This window comes from Otolemur garnettii, unplaced genomic scaffold (assembly GCF_000181295.1).
Source record: "Otolemur garnettii isolate 467f Iridium unplaced genomic scaffold, OtoGar3 scaffold00084, whole genome shotgun sequence".
NCBI lineage: Eukaryota > Metazoa > Chordata > Mammalia > Primates > Galagidae > Otolemur > Otolemur garnettii.
The window spans coordinates 8,286,896-8,304,535 of NW_003852479.1; the positions used below are offsets into that span (position 1 = coordinate 8,286,896).

The 17,640-nt window shown below is 44.7% G+C and overlaps 1 protein-coding gene across 2 annotated transcripts in view; it reads right to left on the bottom strand.

Annotated features, from left to right (window-relative positions):
* Positions 1-945: 945 nt before the first annotated feature.
* SLC2A2 (solute carrier family 2 member 2) overlaps positions 946-17,640 on the bottom strand; it is a 29,954-nt gene continuing 13,259 nt past the window's right edge. Inside the window, exons 4-11 of one of the 2 annotated variants that reach the window (XM_003794661.3) lie at positions 13,916-14,040; positions 10,991-11,106; positions 9,992-10,154; positions 9,185-9,372; positions 6,224-6,328; positions 2,792-2,893; positions 1,979-2,182; positions 946-1,449 (exon numbers count right to left, since the gene is read on the bottom strand). In XM_003794661.3, the coding sequence (XP_003794709.1) occupies positions 1,255-1,449; positions 1,979-2,182; positions 2,792-2,893; positions 6,224-6,328; positions 9,185-9,372; positions 9,992-10,154; positions 10,991-11,106; positions 13,916-14,040 (1,198 nt within the window). In that variant the 3' untranslated portion in view covers positions 946-1,254. The other variant, XM_012808122.2, reaches the window with a different exon arrangement.

Below are 17,640 nucleotides of genomic sequence, written 5' to 3' on the forward strand. Positions count from 1 at the left end.
GGAGACATAACAATTTAGAAAATATTTTTAACAAAATAAAGCAATCTTTACTTCAAATTTCCCTAAGTTAGATGATCTAACTTACTAGGGCTTTGAGGCAATACACTACATACAGAAGGCCTGATTTATGATTGACTGCATTTTATAACAGAAAACCATCTGTGCTCAATTAATAAGCAAAACAAAAGGCGACTCAAGGATTGAGTCGGCAGGGAATTCAGCTGGTTTAATAACAGACATTAATACTGACTGATGACCGGGCAGATGAACAGGGGAAGCCTCTGTGGTGTGTAATCCTGAAAAACCATTTGGATGTCAAAGGAACTAAAATGTTCTTTGTTTTTCTTTTTCCTGAGTACTAAAAGATTTTGGTAAGGCTACCAAAAATGTAAGTTTTTCTCTGTAAACATATTTTAATATACTCCATAAACTATTCCACATGAAAATACAGAAAAAACAAAAATTTAAACAAAATACAAATTCTAGCACTCAAGAAAAAGCTGAGAGAAATGGAGTACCTGTCAATTTCAGCGCTGATTTTACTTCCACCAGCCAAGGCTTCATTAGTGTAAGATCAGTGCGTAAGAATGTCCCAATTTAATCGTAAACATGTAAATGTGAGTTGTATCTTCAGGGTTATACTAATGTGCTAATGAAACATCCTCAATTTCAGGAGAAGCTTGTTATAAGTAATGGAGCTGGGAGTATGAGAATATTCTCCTCCTTCCTTTTTCTTGAGACAGAGTCTTGCTGTCAACTGTGCTGGAGTGCAGTGGACTCATCACAGCTCACAGCAGCCTCAAACTCCTGGGCTGAAGCCACCCTCCTGCCTCAGTCTCCTCAGTAGCTGGGATTACAGGCACTCACCACAATACCCGGCTAATTTTTCTATTTTTAGTAGAGACAGAGTCTCTCTCTTGCTCAGGCTGGCCTCAGACTCCTGAGCTCAGGCAGTCCTCCCACCTCAGCCTGCCAGAGTGCTGGAATTACAGGCATGAGCCACTGTATCCAGACCCTTGCCCTTTAGCTAATGTAATGTAACAAAATGAGCTAGCTTTTTTGTTTTACTTAATTAGATAGTCTTACCTTCAAAAATAGATTCTCTAACTAAAAAAAACACTTTCTTTGGTAATATTTGATGACATTTCTGGTCAGAGCCTATAAAAACTCTTTAGAAAATAAACAGTAGTTCAAGACATGTACATAAAAACACATGGTTTCCTGGCTATTTCTGGTCACATCAAGAGCAGGTCTTTATACAGTCTCAGAAGCTCCCAGGAATTTCATTTCTACAGTAGCTTTTGGCCTTTTAGCTGAGCCACTTTGGAATTCTGCAGCGATTTCCTCAAAAGACTTTCCTTTGGTTTCTGGAACTTTAAAAAATGTGTACAGGGTGAAGCCCAGGACCACTCCAGCAAAGAAGAAGAAGATGTAAGGGCCGCATAAGTTCTGGGAAAAAGCAGAGACTGGTCAGTGGCTGCCTGGCCCTGTCTGCCCCAGAGCCCGCCCCTGTGGGGTCAGCGACACAGGTTCCCTGGTGCAGGGACCCCCATTTTCTAGGCCGGGGTGAGCTCAGCAATCAGGGTCCTCACAGACCCCCCAGTTGGGCACAAACAGGCCCCCCTTCTGGAATGGGGGCACACACCCTAATTCCTTGCTGGGCAAAAATGCAAGAATGCATTAAACTGCAAGGGCGGCATTTCTGTGCTAATTTTAGGGTTATTTCGGAATTATTTTTTGCTCACAGACTTCGGCCCAATTGTGACATATTTCCCCAAGGTCCCCTGCCCACAGGATGGGAAAGGCAGCAGAAGCCTGAGACTGGGGGGTGGGGTGGGATCCCTTCTTGGATCCCCCTCCACTGCCAGGGCTTGTCCCTCTTTTGCTTATCAATCTTTCCATCAATAGACTCGGTCCTGCCGCGTATGCACGCCACTGTGGTTTCATCTCCAACCCCAAGCCCGCAGCCCAGCCTCACCACCAGGTATGGGAAGCACAGCGCAACCAAGCAGTTGCAGAACCAGTTGCTGAAGGCAGCGATCGCTAAGGCGGCGGGGCGCGGGCCCTGGCTGAAGAACTCGGCCACCATGAACCAGGGGATGGGGCCTGGCCCGATTTCGAAGAAGCTAACGAAGAGGAAGATGGCCACCATGCTCACGTAGCTCATCCACGGGAACTTCTCCTGAAGGAAGCATGGGGCAAAGCAGAGCGGGTTGAGGTCGCAGTCCTCGCACCTGCCGCCTGGGCCTCCCCGCAGGCCAGAAGCGGCCTTAGATCTTCCTGGCTCAGGCCAGGCAAGGGCAAGATAGTTATTCTGGAGCTGTGTTGGGGGACCCCTGGGTTAGGACGCTAGACGCCCCCCTGGCTCTTTCCCTGTGAGAGAGGCAGGGCAAGGACGCAGCGACCAGGTCTCACACCCCATGGCCACCAGACAAGAGCGACACCCTTCCCTCGACGTCCCAGAGGCAGGATCTGTGACACGAGCAACACAACAGGGCCAGGGCTGGGGCGACGCAACCCTGTGCTCCGACCCCGCCTCCCGGGACGACTCCCCATCCACACGCGGACCTGCAGCTGACCACGCTGACCTCCCCATTCACACGCGGACCTGCAGACTTTACACCCAGGAATCGAGTCCCTCTTGTCTCTGCGTGTCTTTGAATGACACGCTGTTCCTCTGACTTCCCTGCATGAGTTAGTCTCAAACCGTTTTGATACAAACTGACTTAAACTAGAGCCCAGAGGGGCTGCCATGCGGCGCCCAAAGCCTCAGCCCAGGAGGCGAACTCACCAGCAGCACGAGCCCCAGGGACATGAAGACCGCACAGACGCACATGCCACCCAGGCCAGCCAGGAACAGCGAGCGGCGCCCCGCCTTCTCCACCAGGAACACCTGTGGGAGGACAAGTGTCACGTCTCGGAACAGCCACATTGTACAGAAATCACTATTGCTGCCGACCAGGCTGTTGTGATTTACAGGCAGGAGGCAGCTGTGCGTAGGCCCCCATTCCACAGTGTGAGGACGAGGTGGGGAGCGTCGGCCCCAGTGAGCTAACTGGCTGCGTCCTGGTGACTTGAGCAGACCACTCCGGGGATGCCCAATAGCCAGGGACCACCCTGGATCCTCCCACAGATGTCCTGTGCACTAATAGGTTTACTTTAACAATGGCATTGATCTCTGTTCTGATAATCACCCCGAGTCCTAATTCTGGCTCTGCACAGCATTGACACCTGAGGTGTGCAGCTGTCCTGGCCACAACTCTCCCCTCCCATGTCCTCACTGCTTAGTAAAGTCTTGTCATGACCTCCCCACCTGGCAACACATGGAGTTTGGTCATTGTACCAAATAGTCAGGTCTGCATTTTTCTGATATGCTTAAGTACCTGGTGCCAGGAGTGAGTGAGCTATTCATTCAAGATAAGACTTTAAAGCTAAGGGTTCAAATGCTTTCTTGCCCTGGCTGAGGAGACACGCCACTGCTTCCTTAGATGTGTGGACCTTTGCACCAGCAGTGCAGGCTCACAGCTGGCCACAGCCAGGTCTGTTGAGTACACTGACTGTCCTGGATGCTTGGAACACTGCCAAGGCTGGTGAGTCACTCCCTCCCTATCTACTTGTCATAATTTCTCACCTTGGAGAGGAAATTGCCAGACTTATCAATCTATCAGCAAACCAGCAGCAATTCACACGTGTGTGGGGTGAGCTCCAGCTCTGAACGTGAAAGGCCCTTTCCCCTGGGACACGTGTCCACACTAGAGTGATCACTTCAGATAGGACAGTAAGCAAGAGTGAACATTTACTTATTGACAAAGAAGTAGGAAAAAGTAAGCCTTGCTCAATTTTGTAAAGTTTCCCTCTATGTTTTGACTTGCTTTTTTTTTTTTTTTTTTTGAGACAGAGTCTCACTTTGTTGCCCTGGGTAGAGTGCCATGGCATCACAACTCACAGCAAAATCTAACTCTTGGGCTCAAGTGATTCTCTTGCCTCAGCCTCCTGAGTAGCTGGGACTATAGGTACCTGCTATTTTTAGAGACCTGTTCTTACTCTGGCTCAGTTTGGTCTTGAGTCTGTGACCTCAGGCAATCCACCAGCCCCAGCCTCCCAGAGTACTGGGATTACAGGCATGAGCCACCTCGCTTGGCCTTGTATTTTCACTTTTTAATTATGGCTTTCAAAACTTGCTTAATGACACTACCGAAAAAACAGAAACATTTCTTTAGGAATAAGGGCTCTTACTAAATCTGTTTCTGAAAAATTGTTGTTAGATGGTAAATTCTAAAACTGCATGACTTGAAAACTGAGCCAAACGCTTTCGGAAGCTGGATGTGCACTCAGGGTGAGTGTGCCCGGGGAGATCTTTGTCCAGTGTGCGCTACTCAAATCCTAGTGCCCCCAGGAGTTGTCAGCCACTGCCTCACCCCCAGACTCAGCCTGCCTCCCAACACCCCTTCTCCTCTTCCCCCTACTTTGTCCTGTCTCTCAAGATAACAAGCTGTCTTCTGCCAGCCCAGCAGTGCAGGAAAGAATATGCAGTATGGACGTGATTCAGTGTGGAGCCAGGAACGTCTCTTTCTCTCATTCAGAAAAAATTGATTGATCTTGCTTCTAAATTGGTGAAACATTGATATATTCAGTTCATATCCCTATTTGCATATTTTTATTTGAAAGGACACACAGAATTTGGTAAAGTCGACTAATTTTGGGGAGAGAAACTGGGTAACTGAGGGACTATCCTTTTTGTACTTTTTGAACTTTAAAACAAATTTTCAAAAATAAACATAATTATAAATTTGAAATGTTATCTTTAGTTCTGGAGACTTAATTAATGAGTAATACATTTTTTAAAATTATGTCACTCATCTTTTCAAAAATTTTCACAGAATGAAAGGATGAACTCCAAAGAAGATATATTCAAGATATTATAACATTGTCTTAAATATAACATCTCTTTCCACACCAGTGGTATTAGGGGCAAAATGCAAAAAGGAAATTCTGCAGAAACTCTCTCAGGATTTGGGCTACTCAGTCTTGAAAACTTGATGTTTTATACAGCAAATCCTGGTACGTACAGAATGTTTTAATAATAGTCCTTGTATTATTAAAATACGTTGAAGTAGCATTTTAGGAGACAGAAGGGTGAACAGGCCCTTGGATTGCATTTCAGAAATAGGCCTTGAGTAATTTCTGAAACAGTTTCTTTGTTTTGAACAGGTCTTATCTCCAGGGCCCCTGGTGTCTGCTGTTATCTGTTCTTCTGACCCTTTCCAAGGTCCAGCACTGTTTAATGTGCCCCGGACAAGCCTGTCTTTGATCTGGGCAGCCAGGCTGTAATTTATTGACCACTCTAAGGTAATAGTTAAGAGTTCATGTATAGAAAATGAAAAACAAGTAACTATTATAAAATGTGTTGAGTATAATATTAAGACCAAAATTGAAAAGCACAGATTTTTGAACATCCTATGTTCAAAGATAAAAATCAGCTCAGTTATCCTCATTTCAGAATGAATTACATTGACTGGGAAGTGCTGTCTTTGTTGTTGTTTATTTTCTTTCTTAAATTATTATATCCAATATGACTGTTGTCGAGACCCTGAGTAATTCCTTGTATGAGGCATTGGTTTTATGAACGCGTACCCCCTCCCCCTTCCATGGAAACCTGCAGCATTTCTGGTCCTGTGCCCTGGGCCCCTCTCCTAACACAGCTTGCCCCACACTTCACGCAAGCCACAGCACTATGAATGACCCAGAAGTCTGCCCAGTGTCCTGACATGATAGGAATTTGCTGAGTCTTAGACGCTGAAATGTCTGCTATCAAGGGCTTTTTTTTTTTAAGGTGTTTTCCCTAAGAAATGGGGATTAAAAAAAAGAATTTCAACCATGGAAGAAGAACCTGAGTAGACTGTCCAGCATTGATAGACAGTCAACTCTCAGACACTTAAGTGCTGAGGTTTGCACAAGGAGGACGTCCTTGTACTCCCTAGTGAGCCATTATTCACGAGCGGTGACTGGGAGAGATTTCAGTGGGGAGCCATGATCCCCCTTCTCAGCTGTCCTAATCTGAAGTGGTGGCTGCTTATTCATAGGGGACTCTTCCCCCGATCTGCTTCACTCTGCACACCCAGTGCACGTGGACAGTATGCCATCGATTGCTTAGACCACAAACTTTGCCCCTCATCTCTGGACTAAGGAACAGGCAGTACATTTATTTATGGTATTTACTCACGGAGGCAGCAGTGAAGACTGTGTTGACCGCACCGACCCCAATAGTTGCGTAAACAGGTTGACTGATTCCAGCCTCCTGAAAAATGCTGGTTGAGTAGTAAAATATCTACAAAGTAAAAACAGTTCAGCCTTAATCAAGAAACCCAGCACTGATGGTTTTAAAGCATGAAATATTTTAGGTTGTTTATTTCAGCTTTTGCTGTGGAGCTATGGTCCCCAGAAGGTCTCAACGACCTTCTTCACCCTCCACTTCCAGGGTCTTCCAGGTCTCCCTTCAGCATTTAAAGCTTCTGATTCCTTTATGTGTAGCTGAAAACTCTGCTGGTGCATTTTCTTTTTTTTTAAAAATATTTTAAACTTTTTGTTAAAATACACATACAATGGTAGCTCAATTAATTTTCACAAACTGAACAGCCTGTGTAAGCAGCACCCATATGGAGAAATAAATTATTTCCAGCCTTCCAGAAATGCCCAGGTGTCCCTGCATTCTAAGGAAACTTCTCTCCTAACTTCTGACATCACAAGTTTTACTTTCTTGTGCTTGATGTAAATGGACCACATCCTGTGTATCGTTTGAGTCTAGCTTCTCTGTGAGGGCCACCTTCACTGTGTGTATTTGTGACGGTTCACCATCAGCACTGCAGAGTGTCCTGTCATACCCGTTACCGCAGTGTACACGCCAGCATTCACGGTATTTACGGCAGGGACCTGCTTCAGGCAGTGTTGCTGTGAACATGGTGGCTCCATCCTGTCGTGAAGCCTATGAGCATTCGCACCCGGGATAGAGCTGCTGGGCCACCACATGTGCAAACCAAGTGCTGACAGTTAAGTCTGCAAGCTCATCCCAGAAAGACTGCTACATGCCTCCTTGCTGAATATCACTGTGGTCACCCTCGAAGTGCTCTCCTGGGGAAGCTGTGCACTGAGGCCAACACCTCATCCAACTTTCTTTTTTTTTTTTTTGGCCAGGGCTGGATTTGAACCCACCACCTCTGGGATGTGGGGCTGGCACCCTACCCTTTTGAGCCACAGGCACCACCCCTCATCCAACTTTCAAAGCAGTTTTGGAACTCTTAGCCCTGGAATGGCTATCAGAACTTTCATTGTACAGCACAGGTTTCCAAGGGGAGTATTTTGAAGGTGAGCTCAGTGATATTAAGCAATGAGGCAGGGAGCACTTTTCCTACGATGAGTTTCTGAAAACTATCAGACCTCATATGCTCAGCTTGGACAGATAATTACCATTTTTCTAAGGAAGTTATGACAATTTTGTAATTTCACTAATGAGTATAAGAGTTCTGGCTGCTATTGTATTTAATCCAAAAATTTCCACCGGTCTTGGCAGCAGGGGAAATCTGGCTTACAACCTCCCAAATAGCCTTTTTAAATTTAGTTATAATTTTATACTTATGACAATCTCCAAGGTCATCTGATTGTCTCTTACCCTCTGTCATTGCTTCTCCACCTAACCTGTCCTGTTGCAGGCATCTCTTCCTGCAGACAGGACTGATGCAGGGGGCTGAGCAGAGGGTCACAGGCCACAGTGTCCTGGAGACAGGACTGATGCAGGGGTCTATGCAGATGGTCAGGGAGCAGTGGAACATATGTATGAGTGGAACATGTAGTTCCTGCCCCTTTAGCCTGCCCACCAGGCTCAGTTTTAACATTTCCTGGATGCCTCCATACATTATGTTGGGATAGAAGCTGAATCAGAGGTTCAGAGAAGATTAAGTACCATGCCTTTGGATATGAATTTGGTGTCTGAGCCCCAAAGACACCAGAATTTTAGTAAGAATGAATGTTAGCCTTTTTGAAAGGAAGGCAAAGAGCACAGCAGAGCTTGTGGAGAGCGGTTCCAGTCTTGTTTTGCTGGTGGGAATTACTTTCTCCACATCCCCCCAGTATATGTCCATCCATGGATCACCCCCAAAGTATCTCTTGTGGTTTGGGGATAGCAGGATCCCCACTTAAATTTTTAACAGTAATGAGAGGGGATAAGTAATTGTTTAAAATCTAATTCCTTAAACAAATGCTTAATTTTTCTTCCAGTAGCTAATTGCCATTAGAACCATTTCAGTCTGCATGGTATGGGGGTTTCAATTCAAACCCTAAAACTCGTTAGTGGAATACTTGGTATGTTTGCCCATCATGTCTTATCTGTTTAACTGTACCCTGTTACCTGGTTAACTGTTTAACCCTTACTCACCAATACTGTGACAGTTTACATTACTGTTTCCCTAAATGGAGTGAGAGTTTCTTGGAGGGCGGGACACTTTTCTTTGTACATGGCTATTCAATAGGTAAAGGGAACCATGGGCTCCTTTTTGTTTAGGGCTATTTGATACTCAACTCTGGAAGCCTCTTGCAATTTAGTTTGAGGGATATAATTATTTTATTCTCTTTTCCCTCCTTGTATTAATTATGACTTTTGCCTTTTACCTTCATATTAATGGACATATAGTACCATTGATTGTTGACATTTTAAAAAAGCAAACTAATATTAGAGAGATGTTGAAACAAAAAACAAAAGAAAATTAATACTCAGTATATGTAGTAGTAAGATGTATGATGACAACATTTTATTTTTATTTATTTATTTTTTGAGACAGAGCCTCAAGCCTTTACCCTGGGTAGAGTGCTGTAACATCACAGCTCACAGCAACCTCCAACTCCTGGGCTCAAGCGAGTCTCCTGCCTCTGTCTCCCAAGTAGCTGGGACCACAGGCGCCCACCACAATGCCCGGCTGTTTTGGTTGCAGCCATCATTGTTGTTTGGCGGGCCTGGGCTGGATTCAAACCCACCAGCTCAGGTGTATGTGGTTGGCGCCTTAGCTGGTTAAGCCACAGGTGCTATGCCGATGACAACATTTTAAAATGTCTTTTAGCTACTTCAGCTTGTACCTATTACCTCCCATATCTTAGTTCATTTTGCTCTGAGAGTTCGGGGAGTTCTGAAACTTACTCCATTAATTCCAGAAAACTGCTGAGCCGCATGCAGCATCAGACCCACCCACAGGGGCTTTCGGTAGCTGGAGTTGGTGAAGAGCTGCTTGATGGAGACTTTCTGCTCACTGGCTGTCTCTTCCCTTTCTTTTCTCATCTCATTAATGTCTTTGGTGACATCATCAAATCCTCTGAGCCTTTTCAAGCCTGTGTCCCAAAATGATCAGGTTGAAACAACTCAGGTCAAAACAAAACAAATTACTTTTGTTATGTTAATGGAACTACTGTCACCCTCCCCCCTTTCTGTTACTCAATAGCACAGGTGCTGGTAATGCTTTTTTGGTAAAAGAAAGTTTGCTTTTTTTGCAATTTTTGGCCAGGGCTAGGTTTGAACCCGCCACCTCTGGCCATATGGGGCTTGTGCTCTACTCCTTTGAGCCACAGGTGCCGCCCAAAGTTTGCTTTTTGATTTAAAAACAAACAAAAAAACCTAGAACATTTGGCTTCATCTCATGATGAAGAAAGTATGATTTCATCATGGTGAAGATGTAAGGCTGGTGAGACCCTCTAGATTAGAAACACCTGATTATACCTGACACCCGGCATGTGGGCTTCTGGCTTAGACTGGAAGGAATGTGTATGAGTGGAAAATGGCTTGTGCTGGTGTCAGTAAAGTGACTTCTCACATTTTTCTTGCATGAGTTTGTTTGGAGGGCCCTGGTGCTAGTTTGAGAGCCAAGATGCACCCTGCTTTGCACTGGCTGACACCGGCAGAGGAAACCTCAGACTTTGAGGCTGCTGTAGGCAGAAGGAACCCCAGACTCACTATTCTTTGCCTTGACTTCCTCGTCCAGCTTGATGTACAGATACCGGGGGCTTTCTGGGCAGAAGAAGAGCAGCAGTGACTGGAGAACTGCGCGCACGGCGGACAGGCCGAGGAGGACATGCCACAGCTCATGATTGCCCAGGATGAAGTCCAGGCCGACAATCTGGATAGGTGGGCGGGAGAAGATCCCTGGAACACTCTGCATCTGCCTTCTGCACTGACATGTTCACAAAGTAGCTGGCTCCTTCACAGCGAGCCCGGCAGCTCTGGTTCAAGGGAGCTGGGGATGGGAGCTGCTACTGTTGTGTCTCACTTCACTGAATCGGGGATTGTTTGTTTACAAAGAATTTACGTAGGCTGGTTTTCATTGAGTCTTGTTGGACGTTTAGGATGGGAATCACCCAAACTTTTCTTAAAAAATTGGATGCACAAGTGGCTGTGGTCTCCAGGCATCCAGATGGAATAATACTGTGATACAATCTTTGGACCTTTGTTTGAAAACTCCTCCTTAGATTGCCTGGAACTCAGTAGAACGGGGTTTCACAGACAGAACAGTTACTCTGATGAAAACCAGCTCTGTGGTCCCCCCTGGCCTGGCTCACACACTGCTCCTGGAGGGCCATGACCTTGCTCTGAGACTAGAGGGCAGGAGAGCAGGGGAGCCAGCTGGCAGGAGCTGTTGGGGTAATCACTTACACGCTATGTTTCCTGATGAGAGGAAGGAAACAGTCAAAAACGTAGTTTCCTATTTCTTGAAATCTGAATGGGTAAATTTAATTCTACAGTACCGTGGATTTTGAGACCTGAGTTACCAGGTCACCTTTAGTGCTGACCCCACCAACAGTTCCAGGAAAAGTGTAGAGGGACAGTGGTTGACCTTTGCGCTGAGTAGCCTCTGTCTGCCGCTCTCTCGGCCACTGGCAGAACCGGTCTGTTCTCTGTACTGGTCTGCAGTGAGAGGGGACAGTCAGGACAGGAGAAGGCACAGGGAGTGTTTACCTGGCTCACGAGAATGCCTGTGACAACAGCCAGCTGATGCAGAGTGCCAAGTGCTCCCCTGAGAGAGACTGGAGCAATTTCACCAATGTACATGGGAACCAGGCCGGAAATCAGCCCTGCAGGGAACATGAATGGTACAGTGAGAGTAGCCAGGACTGTGTCAGGAACAACAACAGGGTTTGTACGGTGGATCCTGACTGCACGTCCCTCCTGTGTTCCTTGGAAGAGCGAGCCTTTGTTCCTAGCTACGGAAACACAGTTTATGCAAAGAATATTTGTTGACATGATCCCAGATGAAGTTATAGATGGAAATGAGCAGAGAAACGCCTGGTCATGTGTCCGGCAGCTCTTCCCACACTGTCCTAGTCAACAAAATCCACGTTAATATTTAGTTTGTATCATGGCACCTTAGATTATCTTCAGAGAAGAAAATGAAGAATGTTTTAATAATTTTCTTGATGTAGGTTCACGGGAGTAAAGAAAATCAGACCATTTCTAGGCCATCCTCTTGGCAGAGATGGGAAGGTCCCTGTCCATGTCACAGCACCACAGGGCATGAGTGTGAGAACTACACGGCCTGCCTGAATGTCACAGTGTGGGGACCTCAAGGTCACTGTGAGGGTGGTTGGGGTGTGGAAATGTGGAAGGGATTAATGAACTCAAGCATCCAGCTAGAGAAACCCAGCTTCTTTATTTTGTCCATATACAGCAGAACCTCCACAACTGACCACTTCCCAACACTGACCACCTCCTAAGTTGTCCTAATTTTGATAGACTGGACACGCCCCACATGTATGTCTCAGCACCGTAGGCCTAGTTCCTTATGGGGACCACCTCTGTGTGCTGACCACTTTGCTGCAGTCCCTTGGGTGGTCAGTTGGGTGGTCAGTCACCTTACAGAGGCTCTGCTGTCTTAGGCATCAGAAAATATTTTATTTGAAGAATGACTTTAGATGCATAAAGGAATACAAAAAATTTGAAAAACATTAGCCACTCCTCTTATCCCATGCTGTCGGCAGTGGGGGGTGTGGCCATCCCCTGACTCAGAAGAGGTTCAGAGAGTATCAGCAGGGGAAGCTGAATTCAGTGTCTGGCACTTTCTGAAGTATTTAGAAATGTGATTAGGCAGAAGCTTCCTTGTACAGATTGCCTGCCATCAAATGGAAACAGATGGTCTTTGTGTAAAAGAAGTTTTGGGCAACTGTTTTTACTACTGCACCCAAACTTTATGTCCACCCTGCATATATATATTTAGTGCTTCAAAGTCTTCTTAATATCTCAAATGAAAATGTAGATGTTTGATATGGCACCTATATTCCTGCTGAATTTTACAAGTGATTCTCATGTGAGGCCTGTTGATCTTAAATAAGAAGAAAACATTTAATTGATCTCATTCTAAGTTGCACTGTCTTTCAGTAATACCTGATACTCAGCCATAAGAGCAGAATCATGTTGATAAGCTCAGGACTGAGGTCATGTGAATCTGAAGTCAAATTACACTTCCTATAATTTTTAGCAACTTTTGTGCTTATGACAGGGCCAGGTCTAGTTTTAGAAGATGGTCAGAGATGTGCTAGCGACTGGGCTGTGCTAGTCGTGTGTTGTTTCACAATATGTTTGCTGCATTCATTTTCAATTTAGCCAAAAACATTTTCCAGTATTTCATAGTTATTTCATACTGTGTCTTTCTAAATGGGAGGAAAAGAAAGGTGAATTCATAATTTGAACCTCTTATGTTGTTTTTATCTGTGTTTTATGGAAGAAAGACTGAGGCTTTGATTTCATATTTAAGGCCACTCAGAAACACAGCTAGACTTGATTCACCTGAATCCAAAGCTCTTCTATGTGTGGGCAAACTCTTCACCTTGATAAAACTGCCCTGACGTTTAGTTATTTGTACTAACATTGAAAATACTGAAAAGAGATTTAATTGACCTAGCAACTTGTGCTTTTAGACTTTTGCTTCAACTTGTCATCGAAGACACATGGAATTGAAGTCTTTTCTGCAGGTAAAAGTATTAAAATACTTTGCACACAAATCCTGTGCCCTCACCATTCCTTCCCATCCTCAGGGGATATTGGTGCTTTCAAAGGCAGCTCAGCTTGTGAAAATGGGTTAAAACCTCAGCCAAGCACCATCAGAATCAGGGCTTCATTGGCAGAAGTTATCAATTTGACCAGTTGTTTCTGAGGTTGAATGACTCTCCCTATTTAGACCCCTGCTAATTAGTTGCCGCTGGAGGTTGGAGAAGCTGTGATTTCCCACCAGGCAGTATTGAGTTCCCGAGAGTGTTCCTCTTCTGCCCCCAAGTCCTCTGGCTGGGTCTGATTTCCTCTTTCCAAGGGACACCACCACTTTAATACCTCACACAGCTGTGTCTAGAATGAGAGGCCTGGAGCATGTGGTCCAAGAGATGGGTTCAGGGTGCAAAGTCTTTCCATATATGAGCGATGGACACATAGCAGCCCTTAAGGGTGTAGCAGCCTCCCACTGCCCACTGCCCACAGGAGTCAGAACAACCAAGGCATTTATCAGCAACTTACAGGATGCCTGACTCCACGCTGAGCATTTTATGTGTCTTCTCTCTAATCACCATACCAGAGATTATTGTCCACTTAATTTATTACATGAAGAAACTAAGAGTCAGAGTTAAAAATTTGCCTGAGATAATATTCATTTTTAGATAAAGAAACTGAGTTAAATAATTTGTCTGCAGTCACACAATCAGAAATGGTGTCATGCAGTGAGCAGGAACCCAGATGACACAATTCCCACTCACAGGTCCCACGTGTCCCCAAATGGGGGCCTCACCAGTGTGTGAGTGCCTTTCCCTCTGAGATGTAACCGTAGGCTCAGAAACATCCATGCAAGCACCACATCTGCCTTTAGAGTGATTTTCAGACAAAGATGTGTGTGTGACTTACCACAGTAGAGTCCTGATATGCTTCTTCCCGCGATTATAAGTATATGAGATGGTCCCAGTTTCGAAAACCCCATCAAGAGAGCTCCAACGAATGAGAGGCTATTTGCTATCAACATGGCCTTGACTCTGAAATTTTAAAAATTAAGGATTATAAATTTGGCATCAAACTTTTAAAACCTGTTGAGACTTTTACCTAACAGCCGTTACAGGAGAACTTGTGTGAGGCGACTACCCTCACACTGGTCAACACACAGAGGTGGTGGCACCACAAGGAGCTGGGCCTGCTGTACTGATGTGACCTGGGGTATATGTCCAGTCTATAATGTTTAGGGCAACTTGAGGAGGTGGTCTGTGTAGGGAGGAGGCCAACTGTGGAAGTTCTGGAGTATTTTAATTTTGCTATATAAGCAAATTACCGTGTTTCCCCCAAAATAAGACCTACCCTAAAAATAAGCCCTAGTGGGATTTCTATGCATTTGTTAAATATAAGCCCTACCCCGATAGTAAGACCTAGTGGTGGGTGTGATACCATGCAGATACACTGCATAGCCACGCCCTGCATTTCAGCACGGAGCAGTAAGGAACTGGAATACCTTTTATCTGCCACAGCTCCTTTCTCCGAGCTGTTCACACTTGTGCGGTGCATGTGTGGTAACCTTGGTCACAGGCATCCTATTGTGCATGTGAGAATGGCTAGGGGAAAGGAGTTCACATATCACTAGCGCCAGCCCCACCAACAAGGTCAGCTCCCCCTGTCAGGTTCCAGAAGATGATTTAACTGTATTTGAATAAATGTAGATTGTTGTATTATACTTAATAAAAATAAGACATCCCAGGTGGCACCTGTGGCTCAAAGGAGTAGGGCACTGGCCCCATATGCTGGAGGTGGTGGGTTCAAACCCCGCCCTGGCCAAAAACTGCAAAACAAACAAACAAAAAAAAACCTTCCCTGAAAATAAGCCCTAGTGTGTCTTCTTGAGAAAAAATAAATATAAGACAGTGTCTTATTTTCAGGGAAACACGGTAGTTGGGAAGCCAGGTGTGGTGGTGTGTACTTGTAGTCCCAGCTACTGAAGAGAGTGAGGCAGGAGGAGCCCAGGAGTTTGGGACCAGCCTGGGCAACATAGTGAGACACCCCTCCCCCTCTTCTCTCTCTCCCCCCCCACAAAAGAGCTAGTTGGGGATTTTAAACCAAGATTGCAACTTTGACTCATCTACGGCCTAAAGCATGAAAAATGAGCAATATTTATGATGAGAGAATCTAGGATGCACCAACTATCTCCATGTTTTGATAGAAATTATTCGATCACAGTGATGACTATTTTGATTTAAGATATTAATCATAATTTTTTTTAAGGGTTTAACTAAGTTTTCTTTGCATTGGTTGTTGTAAAGAATAAATGTCCACTGGCAGCTAAATTCAGTTCTGTTGTAACACACAGCTTGTTTCTTTCTCTTTTTCTCCTTTCAATGGTACGGGTTGTTAGTTGATATAGCTAGGAAAGGAGCTTTCCAAGTTAAATGTGTTTTAACATTATAACAATGTGTTATAAATTATGAGAAAGCAAATTAAAATATATTTTTATGCCTTGTCATAGAGAAATTATAATTGTCTTTATCCTAACACTTTATGCCAGCATATCACATGTAACACTCTGCGTCTAGAATCTATAATATCAATCAATGTAAAATACAGTATATAATAAAGCTGATGATAGCAACAAAAATATTTTTTCCAGACTTTATTGTATGCAAATTGACAACATTTGCACGTATTGGGTACTTTCATTCATATTTAATGAGAAAGGGACAGAGAAAACTTCAAAGTTAAGCAGATAATAAAGCCAATAAAAAAATCTGTGGGATTTTTAAACTAGTGTGGGAATGTTTGTGCCTGGTTACATTCCATCTCGTGTTTCGAACTTTGACAGGTAGGCTTTTTCTAAGTAAGCATCTTTAACACCAAATAGATTTTTTTTTTTTTTCTGGAGAGTAAAACTCTATGATCTTATGCTGCAATGATCGCCCATCAGCCAGGTGACCGTCTGTGGTTAACATCCCCCAGAGTCCATATCCTAACTCTCAGACCCTGTCAATGTCACCTCATATGGCAAAACAGATTCTTCAGATGTGCTAGGGACCTTGAAATGGGGAGATTATTTTGGATTATCCGAGGAACCCAGTGATGCCCTCATAAGTGTCTTTGTAGGGGTGAAGCAGAAGAGGGGGTGGTGACATAAGGACAGAGTCAAGCCTGCAGTGACTTGCCTCAGGGAGGGACCACGACCCAAGGACTGGTGGCCACTGTAGTCCAGAAAGGGGCAATGGTGGGCTCTCCCCTCTGGCCCCAGGAGGGACCAGCCCTGCTAACATCTTCACTTTAGCCAACTAAAGCTGAGTTTGGACTCCTGACTCTCACAACTGTGAGAAAGTACATTTGTGATGTTTTAAGCCACCACGTTGGTGGTGATTCATTGTGGACGAAATAGGAAACCAACACGGGAAGGTATTAACCACCTGAGGGCAGGAAGAGCAGTCACATTGGGCTAGGCAGCCCCAGAGCTGCCCCAGATTATTGCGAGATGCTTTTATCTGCACAAGGACAGAGGCCAGGCAAATTCAATGATTTGCCTTGAAAAATTATTGCCAGCTAGTTAACCATCCCTTCTGGGGAAAGAGATAAAAAGGCATGGAAGAAATACCCGGGAAGGATTTTTGGTGCCATATGCCCTCATCCTTTCTCTCTGCCACCGAACAGTGGATTCAGAAGCACTTAGACAATGCACATCATCTCAACTTCTGTCCAGAGGGGAGGAATGGCTCAAATAAATAATCAGTAAACCAAAGGGCTGAATCAGGAAGAAAGAAATTTAACTTTACCTGAGTATATTTCCTTAAATCTGCTCTGATTCTTCTGTAGCATAGGCTCCTGGATTATCATGGTCTCCTCAAAATAAGCGGCAGCTGGCGCCTGCTTCATGTGTCCTGGGCACAGTACTAAACCCTGCATTCATTCTCGTTTAGTTCTCAGAACAGTGCTACAGGGTAACGAGGTAGATTTGGGTATTTGGGGGGATTTGGGCTTTTAGGGGGCGGAATCTCACTCTGCACCCAGGCTGCAGGGTGGTTGCACTGTCACAGCTCAGGACAGCATCCCTCTCCTCGGCACTTGCCACCCTCCTGCCTCAGCTCCCTGACTGGCTGGGACCATAGGCATGAGCCCCTGTGCTGGCCTATGTATAATTTTTTTCCCACAGTGCATGGGAGAAAAATAATCTTAGAGAACCTGAGTAATCTGCTCATTTTCATATAGCTATTAAGTGACAGAGCTGGGACTTGGTGTGAAACCCAAGGTTAAAGCTTTGTTTTACTTAGTCCCATTTTTGATGGAAAATAATGCAGCTCTCATAGGTCAGACATGTATGGGTTGCATAGAGTCTGGTCTTCCCCACCATGCCCCTGTAATTAAATTATAAATGTCCAGCTTGGAAAAATTAACCCTGAAAATCCCAAATGATAAAATGATGGCCACAGACATCTATTACTATTATGCAATTGCAATGAAAGAATTTTTTAAAAGCAATAATGGAAGGAATGCATTTTTATTTATTTACTTTTAAAAGAAAGGACACTGGTAATAAAGAAAATAATGTCATTTTCAAACAAGTCTTCCTATGATAATTTTATGGAAGATACTGAGCTCTTTTATCTTAATCTTGAAGTTGA